At 40.2% G+C, this 23,971-nt stretch overlaps 1 protein-coding gene across 3 annotated transcripts in view; it reads left to right on the forward strand.

Annotated features, from left to right (window-relative positions):
* The window catches only part of LOC122776209 (RNA-binding Raly-like protein), a 98,495-nt gene that overhangs the window by 39,991 nt on the left and 34,533 nt on the right, over positions 1-23,971 (forward strand). For all 3 annotated transcript variants that reach the window (XM_044036636.1, XM_044036626.1, XM_044036644.1), the window contains exon 2: positions 1,268-1,541. In XM_044036636.1, the coding sequence (XP_043892571.1) occupies positions 1,286-1,541 (256 nt within the window). In that variant the 5' untranslated portion in view covers positions 1,268-1,285. The remainder of the gene's footprint in view (positions 1-1,267; positions 1,542-23,971) is intronic.

Below are 23,971 nucleotides of genomic sequence, written 5' to 3' on the forward strand. Positions count from 1 at the left end.
TAAATAGCCCTTTTGAAATGCCAGTTTTTATTTCATAATGGCATTTCTACGAAGGGCAATTTTATTTAATGGTGTCAGTTTTCATAATAAAGACGCTGTCATTCTTGATCCCGCTATTTAGGCAATGACACACTCCCAGGTTTTATTGACTGAAAGCTGGCTACCCCACTAGCCTGTATTTCATTTGCACTGTACTTGCATAAAATTGTTGTTTTGTCTGAAAATACATGATTTACATTTTATCTCACAGGAACTAGCATGCTAAAAACCATACAGTAGCAGCTGTTAGTTCCTGTAGCCCACCTGCTAATTAGTAACAAAGCTCAGCAAAGTACGTCAGCAGACATAGCCTTACTCTTTAGGCAATCACAGGCTCCCAGGCTTTGCTCACAACAGGCTGGCTAACCTGTTAGCCCGTAGTGTAACAAATAATTGTTTAAACTAGAATGACACTTTTGACAGGAACACAGGAACTAGCATGCTAAAAATCATGTGGTAGCAGCTGGTACTTCCTGTAGCCTGCATTGCCACCTAACGAGCTGATTTGCTAGCACACTTGTTTGGTTAAATGGATCATTTGAAAATATCCCAACAGACTTCACAGGTTCAGTTGTGTTAATCAAAATAAATATCAATACTACTCTGTTTTCATTTGAAAATTGTGTTTTCAGTTAAACGTCAGTGGTAAAAAGTCAATATTGTTTTGTTTTTTTTACTATTTCCTTACACTGGTGACAAGGTGAAAGTAAGTTTTAATGGGGCTTTTCATTCACAGCTGATAAGAACCAATCAAGAGGTGAATGTGAGTAATGATGTCAACCTTTTAAAAAGTCTGATTTATATTCATATGCAGCTCCACAGTTTAAAGCCTAAAATGCAGAGGGGTAATGTGGACAGCAGGTGTGTCCAGAGCATAATGTATTTGTTTTTTTAAATGAAAATGTAATAGTATGGATTTAGCCAAAGACTTACAACAGATCTGAAGAGCTAAATCCCATTAAGCAGTAACAGCTAAGATAGTGAGCCATTGGTTTGGCCTGCGGTGAGTCTGGGAGCAGATAAATTAAATACCATTTCACTATGAATAAGAATTGATTATTTCATGGTGCACTCATGTATCTTACTTTGTGTTAATGTATTTTATAATATCTTGTACCAACTGAAGTAACACTTTGGGGTTCTGTAGTGTTTCCTTTAGAGGCAGAATTACTTGGAGTTGGCCTGTCCAAACCTCTAAAGTCCTGTCCCCCTCATCTGTGTGTCCCAGGAGGGCAACTGGAAGAGAATGACTGGTAAAATCCAGACGAGCAACGTGACCAACAAGAATGACCCACGTTCCCTCAACTCCAGAGTCTTTATTGGCAACCTCAACACAGCCATTGTCAAGAAGACTGACATAGAGGTCATCTTCGCCAAGTACGGCAAAATTGTGGGTTGTTCCGTACACAAGGGCTACGCCTTCGTGCAGTACGTGAATGAGAGGAATGCCCGGGCAGCTGTGGCAGGAGAAAATACCCGTATCATCGCTGGACAGCCCCTTGGTGAGTCTTCTTTCTTTTTTTCCTTTTATCATGAAAAAGTTGTGTTTTGCTTTCATTTGAAATGCCATTAGGAAACCATGAAGTGCAAGTAAGATACAGTATGTGGCAGCCCACAAAAAACTTTCCCCTTGAAATTGAATCGAGAATGTTTCATTAAAGCCTTGTCTTTGCTGAAGGAATGTATTGTCTCTCTCGGGAGCACAAAATGCCTTGAGCAACTTTGAGACTTTTAGTTTTGGAAATCCCTTGGCTCCAAAAACGCTGAAGTGTCTGTGTTTGTTGTCACGATGTTTCGGAGAAAATCCCTGTAGAGTCTGTTTCTGATCCACTGGCAAATTTAAGCACAGTTTGATGTTAACATTTACCAGACAGCAACTTGCAGAAAGTATGTCAAAGTTCTTGTGACAAGTTACTTAGAGTAGAGCAGAATTAGCCAAGTGGCACTGGATGCTGCTACTATTTACTGTGCAGACGCTGATTCTTTTAGTGTGCGTGCACTTAGTGTTTGTGGCTGTGAAATGTGTTTTCTGCCTGTGCGTCTTTGCTTTGCTTGTGGCCTGGAGGCAAAAAAAATCTGTGAGAATGAAAGATGTGATTCACATGGTACCTTTCTAGACAATTTGAAGACATTTTGACAAAAGTTTATTCAGGATCTGACTCAAAACCCTGAAGCCACCTTTTTAAGTTTGAATGCAGAATCAGTCCTACCTGCAAAGGACATTGTCTTGGGCCTTGGTCTCACGGCTTTCAAAACATACTTTGAAATTATGTGGCTTGGTAATTATGCTTGCTGTTTGAGCTGGTTTGTGTGTTGGGAGTACAAAAATCACAGCATATCATTACAATAGATAAGATGGCTCATCAAAGAAAGCACTGAAGTGAGGTGGATATTGTTTTCTGACATGCATACACAGGGTTTAACTGTTTTTTGACCAGTGGGAATGTGTTCAATTGGCATTCACTCCTGAGTCATCGGCTTCAGCGCTGATTAGCATTGGTGAGAACACAGGACCTGAGTGGATGTGTTAGTTTCTTCTTCGTTGGAACTCTTTTTTGGCAGCAGTGCAGAACCTTGTGTCATTTTCAGTGCAACACTTTGAAGCCCATTCATCTTCTACCATAGCCATGAATGTTTGTAGTGAAACTTACTTTGTACAACTTTGTACAGCTCGAAATCCTTTTTTATTTCATCATTCAGATCAATTGGAAGATGGAAGGGACCAAAGTCAAAGTGTTTCAATACGGGACCGTACAGGTTAAACTCTGCACCACGGTGACTTGCAAATGATGATAACAACCCCCCTAAGGGCACATATGCAGTATGGTCAGGAACTGGAATTGTATTATGTGAATGTGGAATATTTACGAGTTTGATATTTGGCATGGAGGCGCTGACCTTTTCACTTTCCATGAGGATAAATCAAGCTCAGCAGAGCAGAAATTTGGCACTGGTGATAAAAAAACTCCCTTCCTAAGGGAGCATACACTCGGAGCCCACAAGTGGACACTGGGGTGAAGGTGCAACAGACTGAAGAATGTTTGATGTCTTAAATTAGGGGACATGGGAGTCTGGCTTTGCATAATCACCATTGGGGAGTGACAATAATAACCTCCCCCCTCCAGAGGTGACATGAAATCAATGATTTAAGGCCTGTATTTAATTTTGGCATCTTTGCTTTGACCCCGTCACTTCCCACAAGGATTGGGACAGACACTAATAATTTCCCCCCTGCGGGACCGTTGACTCAACAGAGTGGAACGTGTGCAGTGTTTTCAACCAGGGAATGTGGGAGTCAGAGGAGGCGTGCTACTGACAGAGTGACATAGAGAACAACATTTGAATGAGGAAACACAGCGGATTGTTATGGAAATGTCGAAAACAGAGTTGATGGTTCTATCATCTATCAATAAGTCAGAGCCTACAGGTAGACACTGTTGCAGTGTTTCAGTCAGGGAACATGGGGTCAAACTACAGAGTGGAGATTGGGGAGGGAGGGGGAATAGCTCAGGAACTGGACTGAATGTTATAGTAAATAATGAAGTATGTTTATAGTGGTGATATTTGGCATCCAGGTGCTGATGTCTCAAGATTCCTAAGCAGGGATTTGGAGGGTAATGGTCAACGAAAGGGAGGATTTAACATTAGTTTAGATATATCTTATTATCTTATTATCTACATAATGCAGGAAATATAGGAAATACAGGAAATATGTTAACACTTTAGGATGAGAGTATATGAAAAATCATGCATTAATTCATGAATTACCTGATGAACTATCAGTAATTCACATGTATTACATGCCTTACTTAATGACAGCACATGACATTAATGCATTAAGTAAGGTATTGGAATAATCATGACTTATGAGTTATTAATGATGACTTTATAGGCAAATCTGCAGTCTAAAGGACTGTTTTGGTCTTTCTTGTAAAGCTTGAAGGTGTGTTTGTTGTCATTATCTGGCTGTAATGTGAACCCATTCATCCATTTTCTACTGCTTTGTCACTGAGGTAGCTGGAGCTAATCCCAGCTGACATAGGATGAAAAGCAGGGCACACCATGGACAGGTCGCCAGTTCATCACAGGGCAAACAAACAGAGACTAACTACCATTCACTCTCACATTCACACCTACACTAAATTCTGAGTGTCCAATTAACCTAATCCCCAAACTGCATGTTTTTGGCATGTAGGAGGAAGCCGGAATACTTTGATAGACCCCAAGCACACATGGGGAGAACTCCACGTAGAATGGCCCTTGATCAAGCAGGGATCTGTGCCGGTAACCTTCTTGCTGTGAGGCAACAACGTTAGCACCACCACTGCAGTATCATTCATAACATACAGTACAATTCCAATAGCACGTCCCTGAAGAATGGAGCTTTACTTCTACTTGGTAGTTAATTTCTGTGGAGGTGTCTGACTCCAGAGTTGGCAAAACACCCTCAGACTTGCATATTCCCACCACCAAGTTTCACTCTCAATTTGACACACTGCAGTATCGTTCGACTCCTTACGCACACACCCTTCAGTTGCTGCCATAAATCTCAAACACTGTGTCTGCACTGCAGAAACTGGTGCTCATTCTCAAAGACCATAGTGAAGGGACATCATTCTCTTTATAGTTCTTTTGAGTTTTGTGTTATGTATTAAGCAAAAACCGGAGTGTGTGAATTTCAGACTGCAGCTAAACCTGCTCTGTTAGTGTGTATCATGTTGTTAAACTGTGATCAGCATGGTGTTAGTAACATGTTTTTCTTTGGTGCACACAGGAAGTGATTTGTTTTTTTGTCAAGACAGACAGAGGCAACCGACACACTGGACTCGTATTGCGAGACGGCTGCAAAACATTCAGAAGTGAATTTTACAAAAATCAGGAAAAGGGATAAATGCTTGCTCTGCTGCTGTATACACACAAACGCCTCCTCAGTCAGCTCTGACAGAGACTGATGACAGATGCAGTGTTCAAAAAATGTGACGTCGTTTATGTTCACGAACACCAAACAGAGGCAGAATTATAACAAGGAAAAAAAGAAAGTCAAACACTGCAGCTTTAAGTAAATTTCGTATCGGCAATGAAGCTACTTTTTTTTATCTCCTAGGGACCTAAGCTTGATTAATGATCTGCTGATGGCGTGATCACTTTTATTTTACCTAATCGTGCTTTGGTCCAGTTTCTGCAAAGCATTTTAGAGTTCCATGCACTGCCCCCTCACAAACTTTAAGTCTAGTCATGATGTGATGCCGAGAAAGCCCCGCTGTGCCTCGAATAACAATTTGACTCCTGACACGTTCACTTAGTTGTGATGCCACTTCCCCCCCTCAACTATCACTAACCTACTTAGTAAGCAATGATCTACGAGAAACATGTTTCCAGCACATCATTGCTTTCTAAATAGCAGCTTATAGGCTCAGCCTTATTTATAATAGATGAACACTGGCTGCAAATTTAGTGACCTGAATAAGCCTTTGATGAGTGGATCAAAACTCACCTGAGTTTCAACAAAAAGAATGTTTCAGTGGAAAGAAGGCATCGCTTTTGCTGATCTAGTATGAATGCAGAATCATAAAGGGGGTAGTTTTTTGTAGTGGTGTTGTAGGTACATGACAGGCATGAGCTTATGCAGCAAAATATGGCAATAACTAAGTAGTGTTATTTTGTGACGTAAATGTTTAAAACCCTTCATTTGGAATACCAAGCAAAAATCACAAGCAGCAGTAAACCTGCAACTCCCATTTACTGTTAGCTGCAAGTGTTGTTTTTGTTAATGGAGCACAGTCACATGTATGTAAATACCTCATACATTGAAAATCCTTAACTAAAGCAATAAAAACACAAAACACAGCATCTATCTGTTTCTGAATCTTCAAACTTCCCTAATTATTTACACGTTTATGTGGAAATGTTCTGACATTTCCTCTAAAAGTGACTTTATCACGTGGTTTCATGAAAAGTAATTCAACCAAATACACTATTTGTCCCTAACTGAACACTTTTTCATCAAAACATAAACAAGAGCAAGTGATGATGATCTCTCTTTGCCTGATTAATGGTGGCTAATGTTCTTTTGTGTGCTTTAGGCCTTTCATAGTTTGATATTATGGATGCAGTAATCAGTGGATATGCAGAAAGTCATCATCATTTATTAACACAGCTGAAATGATCTTGGTGCACTCTACCATAGCCAAAATGATAGTTTTTGTGATTTATTTGTGACTTTTCCACATACTTGACTATCTTCACATGTGAGTGCTAGACTTGGAGAAAGCAAATATAATTGAACGTATTTTCATCACTTCTGTGCTCATTTTAATACATCTCTAACTGACAATTAAGGACACCTTTATGTTAACATGGTGGTGAAATGAATCAGCCTCGCATAATGATTTGGAGTTGAGGAATGACCTCTGCACAGGATCTGCCTCTCTGTTCAAAAACATTTCATTAAAGCCCTATTACCTGCAGGCTGATTGCACCTCAATTTCATTCTGGAGATCATATCTGTAGTAAGCTAATTTTGCTGTGTCGCTGGAGGATTAGCATTCATATACATATATATATGCTGCTCGTTTGAACAACCGTTGCCACTGTTTACCAAGACTATAGAAGGAGCACAACATGTTTTTATGTCATAAAGCATGATTCTCTGCTGGCAGTGGTCGCCAGAAAAGAGGTCAGTGGAATAATCACATCATGCCGCCACTGCACGGATCCAATTCAGCAGCTCAGACGCGCTGGTGATGACTAATCTCTGCACTCAGTGATACACAAAGGTCAGAGGTCATAGCCTGTCACCACCACAGAAGATGAGACTGTCACTTTGTGTGTGTGTCTGTGTGGATGGAACACATACTGCACTGCCATTTTCTCCTCCTATATGATAAACGATGCTCTATTATCCCACTGACTGTGAACAGGAGATCATGTGAACACATCCAGGACTGGAGACATTTCTTCCTTTGAAAACATAGCACATGAACACAGATGCCATCAATATTTAGTGTTACAGTGCAAACGTGAACAGCCCATGGTGCTACTGCAGCATTTAAACCCCACTAGTTGTTAACAATTTGAAACAATGCAGTTAATAAATCATCAAGGCCCTCAAAATCCAAGACATAAATAATTAATTTCTTTAATTTATTATTCTTGCATTAGCAAATCATAGTTCATTATTTTTGATGGATAGATCAATAGTAAGGCTTCAACCAAAAACGATGATGTTTTCCAAAATAGATCAGATTTTGTGCCTAAACCTTATGACATGTTTACTGTCATCTCACATATTTAATTTCTAATGAACGAATTTATAAACTAAACACCATATGCATGTCTGTAAACATGTAACTAGTAAATAGCAATTGTGAGTTCATACATCTGTGGTTTGTAAAACTTTATACACATACTGTACATATGATCCTGGCAATTGAGTTGATTCTGGAACTGCATTTAGCATTTAAATGGAGCACATACTCAAATCCTGCTTAAAATGAATGTTTATTATAAGTGGGCCACAGCATCACAATCTCTCTAACTTCAGTTTTAATTTCACTAAAATCACAACAAGTGTTGCAGCCGGTTGAGGCCAGCTGTTGTGCTGTGGCATAACTCAAGTGAGGCACACATTTCTCTGTGTTTCCCTTCCTTCTGGCTAAAAGCAGATTGGGGGGAATCCCTTGTGACACGGTGACATGATGATTGCTGGCATCTATGCATCTGAAAAGCATCGGAGCTGGGCTCCTGCTCCGCCCGCTGAGATGTATCTGCTGTGTGTCGGTGGCCCGACTCTTCAGTGGACTCAGTGGGCTGCTATGGAGACAAAGAGTGACAGGTTTTCTTTTATTTTTTATTTACTTTGCCCTGAGCTGTCCTAGCATGCCCCAGGCCTCCATTTTATAGTGCTGAGTCTCCAAATCTGTACTGTACAAGCCTGGTGTTTTGAGGTGTATATATATATATATTCATATGTATAAAGTGACCCCAAGATTACAGGCATTGATCCACCATGATGGTTATGTCACCTGCAGCTTTTTCAGTTCCCCTACTGTTTTTAAGCAAAGTAACAATTAACATAAATATTGATAGTGGTATCGTTTGATGAGATTCTCATTTTAATACAGGTTTTTCGCTACCTAGCCCTAATCCTCTCAAGTGTTTTGCGCGTGGTAGTATCAGTTGCAATACATGTTTTTGTTTTTTGTTTGTTTTCTCATCTATAAACCTAGTTTCTTATCCTTTATGTGCCACTGTGTGCGTATGTGTATCTGCCTGGGGGCAGCAGAGGCATGTGATTGGCAGGTGGTGATTGAAGCCCACATGGAAAAGGACTATAAAAGAATAGCATCCCAATTTTTTTTTCTATGAAGATACAAGCTACTGTGCAAACTGGGAGAACAGAGAGAGGAGGAAAAGGACGGCAGAGAGAGGTTAATAGCAAAGAGAGGGCAAACTAACTACACCTCTGGAGTGTCCGCCTCGTAGCAGCACACCTGATAATCTCCCTTCTGTTGACTCCTGTTCTGGGTATCCTGACCCTCCCTGAAGAGATCTGCGCTCCCTTCCACCTGGAAGTTTCATGGTGAAGGTCCATCACATTACAATATTAATGACCACACTGAAGGATAATGTGTGATGGATCACCAATCATACTGCCTCCAAATGGCATTGGCAAGAGTTAGGAACATAAATAATAAAGTGATTTAGATGCAAAATCCATCCTAAGCGGATTACAAAGGCAGTGGCACTGCAATCAATCGTCATTTTGGGCCAACATGATGCATAGCAAGCAGCACGAGATAGAGAATCTGAACTATCCTGGGAAGAAGGGGAGGGACTGGTGGAGGGAGAACTTGGCTACAAACACACCTAATGGGTTTGTGTATATTGTATGTGTGGATCCGTTCTAAGATGTCGGTCAAAATGGGGACTATATCAGCATTTAAAAACATCTAACAAGATAAAAATCAGAACACTTGGTTAATTGATAAATGTTGTTGTTTTGCAGGACACCAAAGTTTTGCCAAAAATCTGCAACAGGGATATCTTTTGTCATCAATTCAAATGAGTAAATGTGATCCCCCCCGAGAGCATCACCTGCCTGCCCAGTCATTTTTCCTCCTTGACATGCAGAAACATGCATCAAACTATTCACTCTGCATCTCGGCACCAACTCACACCTGCCCTTTTTGTCAAAGCCCTGCCTCAAAACACTGGAAGTTATTGTCTGGGAGTTGAATGTTTTTTTTCTATCATCTTTGCACCAGCGGTTCACAGGCATGATATAAGAGTCAATCATTCCATGTGGTCCAAATGAATTAGTTGTGTTTATAATAGGAATAGGAGATACTGTAGACATTGGATGTTTTTATCTTTTTTGTCTTTGGGACATGAATTTCACCACATGTGATGACTAAATACAGACCGATTATCTATGTAACAAATAGTGATTATGAAATGTTGGACTCCTCCTTTACCTTTTCCAACTGCATTAGAGAACCACAGTGACCTTTTCATACCATTTGTAGGTTTATGTAAGGGGAGCTGTTCTTCATTAATTTAGTGAGCCGCTGCTTCAAAGAACGAAACATGCGTCCGTATTCTAAGGCTATAAAAAACTATTTTAAAGCAGTTTTACACGCACAAACAATTCTGCCAATTAATCCTCCACTCTGGTCCTTTAAAATTGTTTCTCACTGGTTTTCACCACTGCCCTAAATCTGGTAACATCAATTGAAGGAATGTGTTCCAGACAAACAAGACAGTGTCGAGCACAATGCAGAAGTCAGCCGTGGCACCTCCTCACAGACGCCAGCGAGCGCCTTCAACATGCCGAAATATCACAGGCTTAACATTATTAGTGAAAACACATTGAGGATGTTTTCCTTTTATGTCTCTCCAAACCAATACTCCTGCATCTCCGCCGCATGCTCTTATAATTCTCTGTATCACTCAATATTAGTATTCACAGGCTTGTTCTCTGGCTTTGAAGTTTCCACAGATAATTCCAGCAATGTCTACAATAACTGCACAGCTCAGTAACTGGAGCACGCCAGGTTCGTAGGCATGAACAGTCATGAGCGGGAGGCCCTCATGGGAATTGCAACTATACTGTAGGTGGGCCAATTCCTCTTCGTCTTCTGGCTCGAACCATGCCAACACTAACCGCATAAGGCTTCCTCTGTGTCCTCCATGTCTGTGTGTTTGCATCTGAGCCTGTGAGAGTATTCAGTGTCTCATGAGCATGTGCAAGTGTTCTTGTATGTGGGCTTAAGTGTGCTGCAAATGTTGGAAAATTCAGATTTGCGACAAGGATTTATGAAATGATCCGACAGTTCTCTCACTGTTGGGTTTTTTTGTTGTTGTTGTTTTTAAATACGGTTAAATCTGTTTCTCTCCCTTTGTTCTCTCTGCCTTGTCCTAGTCCCATTCTTTCCCTTTTTTCCCTCCATATCTTTCCTCGTCCTTGCGGGTGATTAGAATGCACCATGGTTGTCCGTCTCCTCCCTCATTAGTCACACTCTGAGAGACTGGGCCGGACGTTGAATGCACAGTTGGCCTGACCCAGCGCTCGACAAAAGCATCCATAACACCGTGCACACACACAGCAGTGGCTCTCAGTCATGTAATAACAACTAGGATGCAGCCAAGCCGAGGATTCTTCCGAGCTGTAATGAATTCAGAATGTAAGAACGTGTTTCTTTTGTGGAAACAACACTGGAGAAATGTAAAGATTGCCATTGTGCACTTAATAGGCTTCAATAAAACCGCCACCACACCAGAAACGCAGCCAGGATCTCTTTTTATTTCCTTCTCCCTGTCTGTCCCTTTTCTCTATCTCCCTCCTTCTTTCATACATACTGACAAATGCTTTAGCAGGGCATGAGCCTCAGTGTGGACAAAGTGAGATGGATTACTGTGTGGATTTTGGCAGGGAAGACTGCAGCTAATTCTCTGATTAGAAACCTGGGAGCAGAGGAGGAGAATCAGAGTCAGCACTCTGGGCTCCAGAAAGCTCTGTGCATCTGTGTGTGTGTGTGTGTGCTTATGCTCGTATGTAGAAGTGAGCCATTTTAATTATATACTGTGTGATACACTGCAGATTATTATATGAGTGTCATGAGAGGTAACTTGACTGTCTACCGTTGAATGGACACTAGCATACGTACATTTAATACATGACCGTGTAAAAATCTTGTTGTTGGCCATGAACTCTTTTTGTGTAGGACCGTCTTGCGGTTTTCTTGACAAAGTCTTATGCCAGACTTCTTTCAGAGTTTTCCTTTTGTGTTTTTCTTTGCCCATACACGGCCTCTAATATTCAGGTCTGGACTGTGTGTAAGTCGGTGTTTTATCAGCTGTTCTTCCTTTTTAAAATATGATTTCAATGCATTGGAAATGAGCTCGGGATCATTGTCATTCTGAGAAATAAAACCACTCCCCATTCAGACGCTTTACAGGGGGAATAATTTAAATTTCTTTTATAACCGCTTGAATGCCACATCTTGAGCATCCATTTGATGTCTGATTTCTCTTTGAGAGGAGCCTCGCTGATGGAAAAATTATGATTGTGTGTCAAATGATGTGATCTTTGGCATTCTGAATGGAATAATGTGATTGAAAGTTGGCCTTAATTAGCAAGCTTTCAGTGAGCTATAGTTGTGTATGTAATGCTGAGGCATTTCTTGAATAATAATAAATGAATAGTGACATTATAGGCTTCGTTTTAGCAGCAGCCTTTGTGGATATGAAATACCGGGACCAGTACAGATGACATTAAAATTTCTGCATACACAATTCCTGCTTACATTCTAATTGTATAGTCATCGTCACATTGCTAAAACAACAAATATAATAGTGGCTGAAGACTTTCTCACAGTACTGAGTATTATATTCTGTTCAAAAAAAAAATCACTCATGCATGATTTAGAGCACCTTGCTGGTTGTTTGGCAGTTTGCATTTTTTATCCTAATGCAACAGCCAATGTGTCAAAGTGCCCTTGAGCAAAACAAAGAAAACTGCATCCTCAGCAACGCTCAAACTGAAAAATGTCATATCAACCCGATAACGACCCGATCCTCCTGAGTTTATAGCGGATTTGTGCAGATTCCATAATGCACAAAGGTAAAGTCAATTATCGAGATGTTACTGTGAATTCCAGATTCACACAGAGACACGCTCAAGAAAATTCCTTAAAATACATCTAAAGCTGAAAATCTATATTACTAAAGCTTTATATCTTCATGTAGACTTCTCCTGATTTTATTTTTGATTAATTTGCCTTTTAAGTTGTTGTTGTTTTTTTTTCTCTTGGTGTTCTGTGAAAGCAAATGTAACTTAAAAACAGCAGCAAAAAACAAATCTCACACAGATGAAAATGTGCTAATTAGAAACAAATCAAAGCATAAACACAACACAGTGTTTATGAAAGCTGAGCCGCAGCCCTGCAAGAAAAGAGTGAGCAAAGAAAGTTGTAACGTAGCAACACATTGTCTTGCGGTGCATTGGCTGATTGTTTCTGAATATTTCACCTTGTGGAAAGGGAGAGGGTTTACTACTTCACTATTTACCCCTCTGTATCTCGTCACATGACCAGCCTCCTCCTCCTCTAATGAGGATCCCTGAGGCTTCTGTCCTTTTCTGTTAACTGGTAACAGTCAGTGAATAAACTGATTGGAGCCCGGTGTGAGATGAACAGTTGGGGACAGTGGGATACAGGATTAGCTTGAAGCCTAAGAAGCATGTGCTCATGAACAACCATCTACTGAGGGAAGGAAAGAGTGAGAGGACTTGGCTTTGGAGCAATGGAGGAGAACAGATGATCGCTCTCGCTGTATAATCAGAGACGTCTGTAGAGTTTACAAGTGCAGGCTCACATTGAAGGCATGGAGATGTATGGGCATTAGGGATGTGCCACTTTCTTTATTTATTTATTTTATTGTTTATTTTCGCAGGGACAGTGCACAATTAAATGTATTTGTGCCGGAGTTAGCTGACTGCAAATTTACATCTGTTGTTACCTGACAATAAAACAGTATTACCATTTTAACCAGAATTAAAGTAAAGTTTGTGAGGGGGAGAGTGCCACTTACTTGGAAAACTTGAAAAAGGCAAACTTGATTTACCAGGATGAGCATTCGAAACAACATTACATTATCCATGGCCCGTTCTCAATTAAGGACCGCTTTGACTTTTATTTCCTCTTCTTATTCCATTGATTTCCATGCAAATTGCACTTTCATGCAATTTCCTTTTTTTCTGTTTGTGTGTTGGGTCTGTGATTTGTCTTCTCGTCTCATCCTAGTGCCAAAATAAGTTTTAATGGACAACAAAATAATATGAATTTGAATTTGTAGGCTGTACATCAGTATTGGTTGACATTCATGTTGTTGTCATCCGCAAAGAAGGTGATGTTTTTCTCATGTGTGTCTGAGCTATATTTGCTGAAAGTGAATAGGTTGTTCAATAACATCTGTAATTATTGTGATCCAAGTTAGAAATATAAGTTATTTTATAAATGTGTAAGATGGAATCTGCATTTCTTAAAACACAGTGAGGGAGCGTAAAGGGCAGAAAGACCTAAAACATTTCAGTTGTTCTTATAATGAAAGGTTCTGTTAGTACCAGTCAAACAAAACAAAATACATTGGTTTCAGTATAGGCTTTGGGGTAAATTGACATTTTAAAAATGTGTATCTGCCCAGAATTGTTGTGCACTGTTGATTTAAATTATATAAAGCAGTAAAACGTACCAGTGCAATACAGTCAATATGGAAGACTGCCCGTTATGATTTAAAAACATTAAAGCATTCAACGAAATTGATGCTTTCACACTCACATTTTCTCAGTGATGTGTATCAAGTGTTTATTAGGCCTTTGTTGGGGATTAGTGTCTGTGCAGATGCTCTGCTGTGAGATAACACTTCACCGAGACGACTGTGTGCATGTTTGTGCCACGCAGGTGAGCAGCCAATTGCAGTAACGGAATGACACTGCAGTGCGACCTTTTTGCACACAGCGTCGGCTAAACCTTTCCTAACTGACTCGACACAGACTCCTGGAGAAGGAACTCTGCCCTTTCACACATATCATATAACACATAATCTTTGATCCAGTCCGTCAAGTCTGTCTCTTAATTCATGCCGTAATTGTCGACGTGAACCTCGGGGCTGAACGACAAAAGAGAATTTTCAGGCGGTAAAAGGTGACGTATTGTGTGAGTAATGGCTCGTGACTCGTAATTACAAATGCAGTGATAATTACTGGGACCCCCGTAGGGTTCCTGCAGACCAGCACTCACAGGGCACTGCAGCGTAACCTCTCCGACTTCCCCCCTGTTTAGCACAAATTAAGAATCACTGTGACAAACTCACTGGGGAGTTTGCCCACTGAATGAAGATGGACACTATAAACAGCCCATAACCTCGCCTGCAGCCACGTCTTGCTCTCTCATGTGTTCACATTTCCTCTCACATACAGTATCCTTATTCGACTTTGCATTTTTTTCCTCATGCCACACTCATACAAGGCTTCGTCACCAATTAGGCTGCAAAGCTGTGGACCTGCGAATCGCCGTATCTAGTTGTCGGAGCAAAAACCTGACTCACGATGGGTCCCCAGCCTCAGGATCCAGTGTCCGGTAAAGGTCACACACCGAGCATGATGGCGGTTAACTACCTCAAGTTTATTGCACTCAACACTCTGCATTAGCTGCAGCCAGGAGAAACTTCTGTGTCACCATCCAGATGCAGTTTATAGTCAGGCCCTAACCACCTCAAGGTACTTTTAGCACAGTTTAAAGCAGCGGCGCATGACAAATATGGCCACTTGTCCTTCTTAAACCCCAAATCTGTCCTATTCTGGAGGAGTGGAGGGATTATTCTGCAGCTGAGGTGGCAAAACATGGTATTTCTTGCAGCCCATTTTCTGTCAGTCTCTCTTATCTGAAATCTTATTTTCAAACCCAGCTTCTTCTCCTCTGTCTGTATCTCCTCATGTAGTTGCTATAGATTTAATTAGAGGACGTCAGTGTGTGTGTAAATAACGTCTATCTTGACCGACTCTGTGATTGAAGTATTTTTTTTTTCATAGTCAGTGACTACTTCATGAAGACACCGAACTGTTTGCTCACTTTGTGAAACTCACTTTGGGTAAAAATTTGTTTGTTACAGCCAAAGCGATAAAAAAGCGCGCTGCACTAAGATGACAGGGTGGCCGAACGTCGATTGCAGCTGTTATGGGAGAGGAATCGTAGCGCACAGCTGTCTGCTCTATGCCTCCAAGGGAGAAAATAAGCAAACATGAGCTTTATACGCACAGAAAGAGGCTGACTTCAGTAAACAGCAGGTGGTAAGAAGTGCGTTCCTGACCTTGACAACTCCTTATGGCTTGTTCACACTTGCTTATTAGCCTGTAGCCTCATTGCAGCACGGTGAAGCGGTAAACAAGTAGCAAAACTGATCGTTACATTACAGCAGGAATTTTGCACACGGATACACAAACAGGACGACTCGAATTAAATGTGATTCATACAGGATTATTGAGTACTAAGTGTGATTTCACATCATGTGGAATGAGTACCACTGAGTGTTTTAGCGTAGCGTTATGTTAGCAGAAGTAAAAAATGATGTATAGTCTTATAAAAATGGTGCGCTCCAGTTGTAGTCGGAAGTCACAATTTTGGAGTTGATCCCAGTTGGGGGCTAAGATGGATGACACTCTTTCTGGTATGTGTAGGCCACCGTAGTTCCATTACATGCTCTGTTAGTCCTCTATTTGTTACAATCTTTTCTTGTCCCAGTATTCAAGCGCAAGCAGGGAACTGATTTATTGAATGACAGATGTCTCCCTCCATTTCACTAGGTGGCAGTATGGCCCCTTTTAGTTTTTTTTCGCCACGGACCAAAACAACTTAAACTGGTGGCTAGTTGAGTGCCATTCCGTGTCTCTCCATACATTTCCTCATTAGTCCAAACATGCACCAGTCTGGATTTCACCTGTTTTTTCTCGCTCTTATCTTCTGTGAAGCAGCTTCTTCTATTATTTCCAGGTCGAGGCCTGGGAGCAGGAAATGTGGAACATATGCAGAGTGCCTTCGGCCAGTTTCAGTCTAGTTGAACTTATACTTGGAATAGTAATTAGACTCCCAGTTGCATTATCTGAGTTTGGTAGTCTTGCTTTGAGACATTTCTCATACTCTTCAGTTGATACATGTATTTTGTTGCACATGGCTAGCGCTGTTGCATCACAGCAAGAAGGTTGCTGGTTTGCTTCCCGGTCCAGGTTTTTCTGTGTGGAGTTTGCATGTTCTCCCTGTGTGTGCGTGGGATTTTTCCCAGGTACTGATGCAGAGGTTAATTTGAGTGAATGGTTGTTTTTAGACTTGCAACCTGTTCAGGACTTACCATGCCTTTGGTCCAATGTCAGCTGGGATTGGCACCAGCAGCCCTGTGACATGTGGGGGATAAAGCGGTAGATGTTGAATAAATGTATGTTAAAAGTCCAGTTTTAGTCAGACTACCACTATAATGTTTTTTTTCCCCCAACATTATGTAAACATACTGATTCATTTCTACACACTGGACCTTTGAAGGTGCCGTCAGTGGTGTCATGTTTTGGCTTACTTTGGGCTAACTTCCTGCCTGTTGCTGTCATTAGCATTCCTCCTGCCTCCTCCCTGCAACCCCATATCTATGTGTTTGGTGAAGGTGGGGGGATTTATCCACACACAAACGGCTAAACCTCATGAGCAGAGAGGTTCGTGTCACTGACCAAACACTCCAGATCAGAGATAGTTGTCAGAAAATAGAGCTATTTAACACGTATTTTTACTTAAGCCTTTCTCTGACAGCAGCTTGAAGTGTGCCTCTGTAGTCGATGAGTTCAGGGACTTGAGCTCTAAAGTGTTTCATGGGTTTTCTCCATGACTTACCTGTGTGACAGAATTATTAATGAGACGTGTCTGTATTTATGCAGCTCATCTAACAGGGGAAGATGGGCTGCCTTCATTACTTTGAGTTGCTCCAGTCGTCCTGTCACATGAAATGTGAGCCTCGGCTGAGACGGGCGCTTGTTATAACAAAGGGGTTCATTGAGCGTTAATTCGGTTTGAAATGAATGTCAGCCTCATTGCCTCATATGTAGAGTGAGTGAAGCTCACAGAATCAGGAGAGTGTGTCTGCAGAGTCAGGCTGGTTGTCTTTACAGTGGATGTTGAGCGCCACACTGTGGTGCTTCACAGTTATTACCACCTGTGACACAAACATTGCCTGTGTGTGTATTAAGAGGCAGCCTTGACACGTTCAGTTACATTGTAACATTGAGCTGCGATTTTAGCTTTTCTTTATTAAAAGAAAAAAAAGAAAAACACAATTCCACTAAGTGAACTGAATAACTGGATTAAGTTCTTGGGTTTTTTAATCTCGTTTTTGTCAGCAGTTGAGAGGAACAGGATCCACTCAGCACAATATTAATAGCCTCGTCCCTCACGATCAAAAACTGTGAGCATGTCACAGTTTAAATGCTATTGGATTTTACACAAATCACGTTGAAGGACCGGAGGCTGCCAACATGTACAGTAGTTTCTGATCCTAATTTACTTAATGCATTCTCTGTCTGTGGTGATATGAGCAGTTGCAGTTTCCTGAAGTAAATCCACAATATGTTATATCACTTTATTATATTATATTATATTATATTATTAACGCTGTATTTATTGCACTGTTCCTCAACACTGTCAATACACACGCCTGTAAGTCTGAACTACACATCCTGTGAAATACACAAGTGCAGTAATCCTTCTCCACTGCACTTTGTCATGCTATGTTCTGCAGTGAAAGGTTTGTGTTGAATATTATATATATACAGTCTATATATGTATACATATATATATATATATATACATCTACACACTACATACACTATGTGGGTTTATGTGATGATATCTCACTAATATACTTTTAAGGACAGTCTAATGGAGATTTAGATTTCATGTTAAACTGAGTTTATTTGGTGTAAATGAAAGAAATCCCCCCCACTTACATATAAAATGTTGGATTAATAAGCGATAAAATGCTCATTAATCAGTTTAGTACACACTCGGGGGCCTTTGCTGCTCCGGCCTCACATGTTCTGTAGTCAGTATGCCCCATAACTTATGGCGAGTAAAGAACATCTGGTATAAAATGTGCTCCAAATGAAATAAATCTGCTCATTTTGCACTAAAACCTTCATTGGAACCTCATTGGAGTGATGCAACTTTTCTGTTTGCCTTGTCTATGTTAGGTTCATGTTGTTGTTTCTCTTCTATATTAAATAAAAAAACAATGTTTAAAATAGACAAGTGATAAAAAATCAACAGGATAAATACAATCATCAGCTTAACAAGACGATATGAAGGAGATAAGAATTTGGCACAGGGACCCTATGGTGTACAAAGTGGGGAAATGCAGAATTAAACCTCAAATAAAAGGAAATGCTTTTTGACAAAACTTTAGGACCGTCTGTATCATGTTTAATAAGAAACAGCTCTGCATTGAGTGGATTTTGCTGCATTATATGTTGTCTTTCTACATTCTGTCTAACTGATGGAAGTATAATTGAATGTGTTTAATGTGAGTATTAGGTCTGTGCATGTTCACTGGTCTCACAATCTGATTTGAGTCGATTACAGTTAATGCCGCTGCAGGTTATCATCAAGCAAAGTTACACAGCTGTAACTGTAAAAATGCTGAATTGTCCATGTCCACATCGTGATGCATCAACAAACTACTATTTCAAAATCCCTATAGAATTGAAATCTACTGTAATGCAACATCTCTCTTTGGTCGAAACAAATCATCAGGCAACGCTTGTCACTGTAGCTCTACTACACCCCAGAAGACATAATAATCTATGTAACGGGGTCTTTCTAACCTCTGTCACCCTCAGCGGTTTGTTTTATCTCTGCTGATGAACGAGCGCGGCGCTGATATCGTCTGAGCTAAATTAGATTTGGCATCCTTTAATGCCTGTGCGAACAGCGATTGCCATTAGCTCAACGTTTGAATATCTCTTAATGTGATTCTTTGCACTCTGCTGACCCTGAGAGATGGAGCGAGGAGAGAGGGAACACAGACGGAGAAAGAGAAGGAGAAGACAGAAAAGCGGGGGGATAACAAAAGAACAGAAGCAGATGCCAGAGTGAACGAAATAAAAATCAAGTCAGCTCTTACTTAACAGGATGTCAGCCGGATTCATGGAAATCGTGACTAAATCGGGGGCAAATTAAAGAAGTCAGATTAGTTTATTTCTGTCAAAGCCTTAGGATATAATCCCTTTACGTGTGTGCTTCTTAAGGATTTCACTTCAAAGACAATGACAAATGTTCAATAAACTACTTACTTTTTATGATTCCCACTGCTTTCTGCATCACAAACATTTTGTACTGAACTCAGTAACATCCTGAAAGCAGGATGTTAGGTTTTGGTTTTTGCCGCCGATAATCCTGTTTGCATGTTTTCAAACAGCGTACTTAATCTCAAACTGCTCCAGAAATCCAAGGCCATTTCCATATGACTTCATATTTGGTCTGTAATAAACTCTCTGTTATTTTGTGCAGCTGTTCTTCTTAGGACACTGCGGTGACTTTCATTCATTTGGACATAGTCATAAACTTATCTTGTTCCTCTGAAATTAGTTTCTGCCTCTTTAGGACCAGGTTTTGGTCTCCATGAGGACTTCTGGTCCTGACAACGTCAGTGTTTGTACCAGAAAAGGTCCTAAGGAGGTAAGAAATTCAAGTATACACACACACACAAGCAGAGTTATATTTAAATTGAGGATGTAGGCAAAACATCAGGTGACAAATTTAGTCCAAGGCATGCTGAGATAATCAGTCTCCTGCTAACGGCTGACTATTACACACTTGTTCAGCCTTAGATCCTGATTAAGCTCTAAATATATTAGTGCAGCAAACAAGGACTGTTGTTTCTGACGTCATCATCAACACTTAATGTGCAATAACAAGACATTTTTCAAATGTCAGGAGGTGGAGGAGGAGAAATGAAAACCATGTTCTGTGTATCTCACAGTTCTTTACAGATTGATGTAGAAAAATAATAGTAATATAACTTATCATAATCGTAATAATGACAATGACAAATGACAAAGTGCCTCAAAATCAAAAGGGAAAACATTAAAATATCAAAATCAAGGCAATAAAAAACAGTAACAACAATAAATCCTGGCCATATTGATATTTATTGCTTATTTTATATCCTATTCTATTTGACACCTCTCACCCTTTTGCTGCTGTAACAAATGGATTTGAGATCAGTGAAGTCTAATCTAATCTAATTTAATCTAATCTAATCTCTCTATATGTATTTTAATGTATAATGTAGGTCTGAAACAGTCTGTCTCTCTGATATAGTTTAAAAAAAGAAAACCCAACACAGGTGAAATGTATTTTTAATTTTCTTGACGTCAAAGTTCTTTCAGCTGTTGTGGCGCTTTCTCTCCACTAGAGGGTCTCATTTGCCTTCCCAGGTTTTGGTTGCAGTCAGACATGTAACCAGGGGGAGACTTGTGTTAAAAATACTCTCAGACATCATTTGCAGGATGTTTTTTTATCTGCTTTTTTCAACTATTTTTCACAGCGGATTTAAAAATAAAAGAAAATAAAAAAAAGATCTATGAGGACAGAGCTCCTTCCAGTATATAAGGCTAATTGACATGTGCAGACATGAGAAAGACGGCACTGGAAAATGTGTGTGTTTGATAACTTGGGCACTTTTGGACTGTTATGGTTCATTGACTTGGACTTAATCCAATGAAATGAGCTGTTCTGGCTTTTTACTTGCAAAGAGAGACACTTTTGCTGTAGCAGAGCGCTAAGCAGCCACAGCAGATACACTTGCAGTATCTCGATGCCAAAAGCACTGCCTGTCTAATGAGCTACGAGAGGCTGTAAGTCATAGGCCAATGAGATGAGATAGCTCCAGCAGATTTATATCCATCATGTGGAAAATCTCCCCCCTGGGCGTCAACTGCATCCCTCCATCTCTGCAGTAAATGAGGATCATTTGTTAACAGGCAGTGTGTTTCAAATGCAATAGCAGAGATTACCGGAGACTGCAGTGCACTTTAGATTAGCTTGATGCATGTGTGTCCTCTCGGAAGCTTTTTCGCATCATAACGGAAGAGTGATGACATGTTCGACTTGATGTGGTTCCCCTGGAAAATAAGGTTTTTCCAAAATTGTCACATCCAAGCTATGTCAATCTTCCGCATGCTCTCTGACTGCTAAAGTAAAACTGGTTTATCTGGATTTATGTGGTGAAAGCTGGGGGGCAAGGGAAATGATGGTGGCTGATTATAGGAGAGGATGTGAGGCAGTGATGGATGTCACCGTCCAAATTTGACTGCATTGTCCTTTGGAAAGATAAAAGTTTATAGGTGATTCCTCACATAGAGAAATATTGTGTGATAAATCCATAAGACTTTATTCTAAAATAAAGGATTTTTTTGGCAGTGGATGCTGTGAACGCAGTGCAGACATCTTAGCAGCATTTAGGCCTAATCCATGTAGGTGTTTTTTTTTTTTTTAAATGTTTTCCTCCTCTGGTTCATCCACATTAAAATGATTAAAAAAAACACGCTTAAGTGCTGTCAGGTGCATGTCAAGTCAACAGGTGGCGATATAACCTCTCCTGTAAAACCCAGACGAGAGCTAGACCAGTTCCATTATAGGCAAACAATCCCCATTTACACATACACACATAAACACTGTGAAAAGACATGGTCATAAATGTCACCCTGGCAGTGTTTTCATCAAATAATATTAATAATTAAATACTTTAATTAAATTTATGCAGCAATTTTCTTACCAAACGTTACAAGGTGTCTTGCCTGTTAAGAACAAGCAATGAGTAAACACTGGGCATTAGTGGAAAGTGGATTCTTCCTTGTAACAGGAAGAATCCTTTGACAGAACCAAAAGGAAGTACAGGGGAAAGAAAAAAAGACAGAAGGAGGAACGAGGAGGAATGACAAACAGAGACAGCAAATCAACAATCAAACAATACCTGATGAATAAATATAAAATAGGAGGAGAGAGAAAGAGGGAACATGAACCAAGAGCAAAACAACAAAACAATACAACAATAAAAGGGTTTCTGGCCCAATCGTGGTCCAGGATCGAGACACAGGCAACCTAGAGCAGACAGCCTGCACAATAACAGGAAAGAGGAGGAAAGAAAATAGGTGGGAGACAAGAGAGGAGGACAGAGACAGTGAGCGACCGGGAGCAGGAGTATATGAGATTGATGTCTGTGTTTACAGACCTAACCCATAGTTTACATATGTATGAAAAACCAAAACGCACGGAAAAAAACATAATAACACAGTAAACACACAACACAAGGTCACAGATAATCATATATTGTCATGTTTTTTTTTAAGTTGTGGCCACAGGTTTCTTTGTTAATCAGGAGCCACTGGCTGCACCGGTGCTGTTTTACCATCAGCCTGCTGTGAGCTTGTATAGAAGCCTGAGCGTGTCTCCTGAGAGTCAACACCTTCAAAAATGACTGTGTCTGTTTTAGAAATGTGTTTCTCCTTTTTGTGTCCTCTCTGTCCAGTGACTCTCAGTTTTGGGTTCCTTTTTGTTGTTGTTGTTCATCTGTAATTCTGGGAGAATTAGTGGGTGGCTGTTGGGGGGGGGGGTTTAATTCCCACTCGACAGCCTTTTTTTTTTTGCAGTGTTGTTAGTTTCCCAAACAGCAACCACTGACCTTGAGGTTTTGTTTTCCTGGGGAAAACATAACACTTGTCACATGATGAATGTAGGTGCATATTTTTGGTCGCCATTAACTCCTGAGGAGAATATCTGACTCCGGAGCTGATCAATCATACAGCACCCATTCAGTACGTGCCTGTTTTTGTGTATATTTATGTGAGAGAGGGGGTGGGTATTTTCTACAAATAGCTCTTGTGTATCGCATGGTCAAAGCCGACACTGCACACACTGGTGCCCCTTAGTAAGTCACCGGCCTGTCAAACGACCCATAATGCAATTAACAAACAGATGTTCCTTAAGATTTTTGGGTAGATGTCTCACTCTTTGGAGTATTAGGGCCAAATTGAAGCGTTTTGGAGCATTTTGTGAAGTTATATTTTGATTTGAGCTTCACAAATAAAGAAATACTTAATATTTGGCACATCAGCACCGCATTTTCTTCAACATCAGATAAGATTGTGCAAGAAACCGAGCCTGTTTGGAAGAAAGAATCACACAGACTTGAAATGGAGAGGAAAATGTATTTATTAATATGTTGGATTGCGATAAAAAAGAATCTCAAAATTACGACTTTATTCTCTGAAGTTTTCCTATTCAGTTAATACTCTATCGTACTTTGGTGCTGAACAAGCAGTGCACAGAAAGTCATTTTCTCTCAGCTGGGGAAAAAAGGAGTGAAAATTAATGCCTCAAAGTTTGACTGAAAAACCAAATCGATAAAGCAAACGATGTCAGAAAGTTTTGCAAAGCTGCTGTCAGGCTCATCCTTTTGTAGTGTCGAGGTAATGATTATAGACAAGATACTTTAAAAGCCTCATGGACACAGGATCATTAACATTTTTGTTCGTGCCAATGCACCCAAAAACATCTGCCTGTGCATGTTTGTGTTCTTTTTTTTTAGAGAATCTTCTCATCCAGATAGCCAGTGACTCGACTCGTGCAGATGGATGGAAGTTATGAAATATTCAGTTTAAAAAGCAAATGTTTCCCCTGCAGCTTTTTACATCTAATGGGAAACATAATGATTATTTGCAGAAAGAAGCAACGTCGTTTCCACTCACCACTGTTTCACAAAAGGGCATTTAAGTAGAAAAGAAAACCTCTATTTTTCTCACAAAGAAAAGGAGAAACTAATTAATAAGCATTAAAAAAAG

The sequence above is a fragment of the Solea senegalensis genome, linkage group LG1 (assembly GCF_019176455.1).
Source record: "Solea senegalensis isolate Sse05_10M linkage group LG1, IFAPA_SoseM_1, whole genome shotgun sequence".
Lineage (NCBI taxonomy): Eukaryota > Metazoa > Chordata > Actinopteri > Pleuronectiformes > Soleidae > Solea > Solea senegalensis.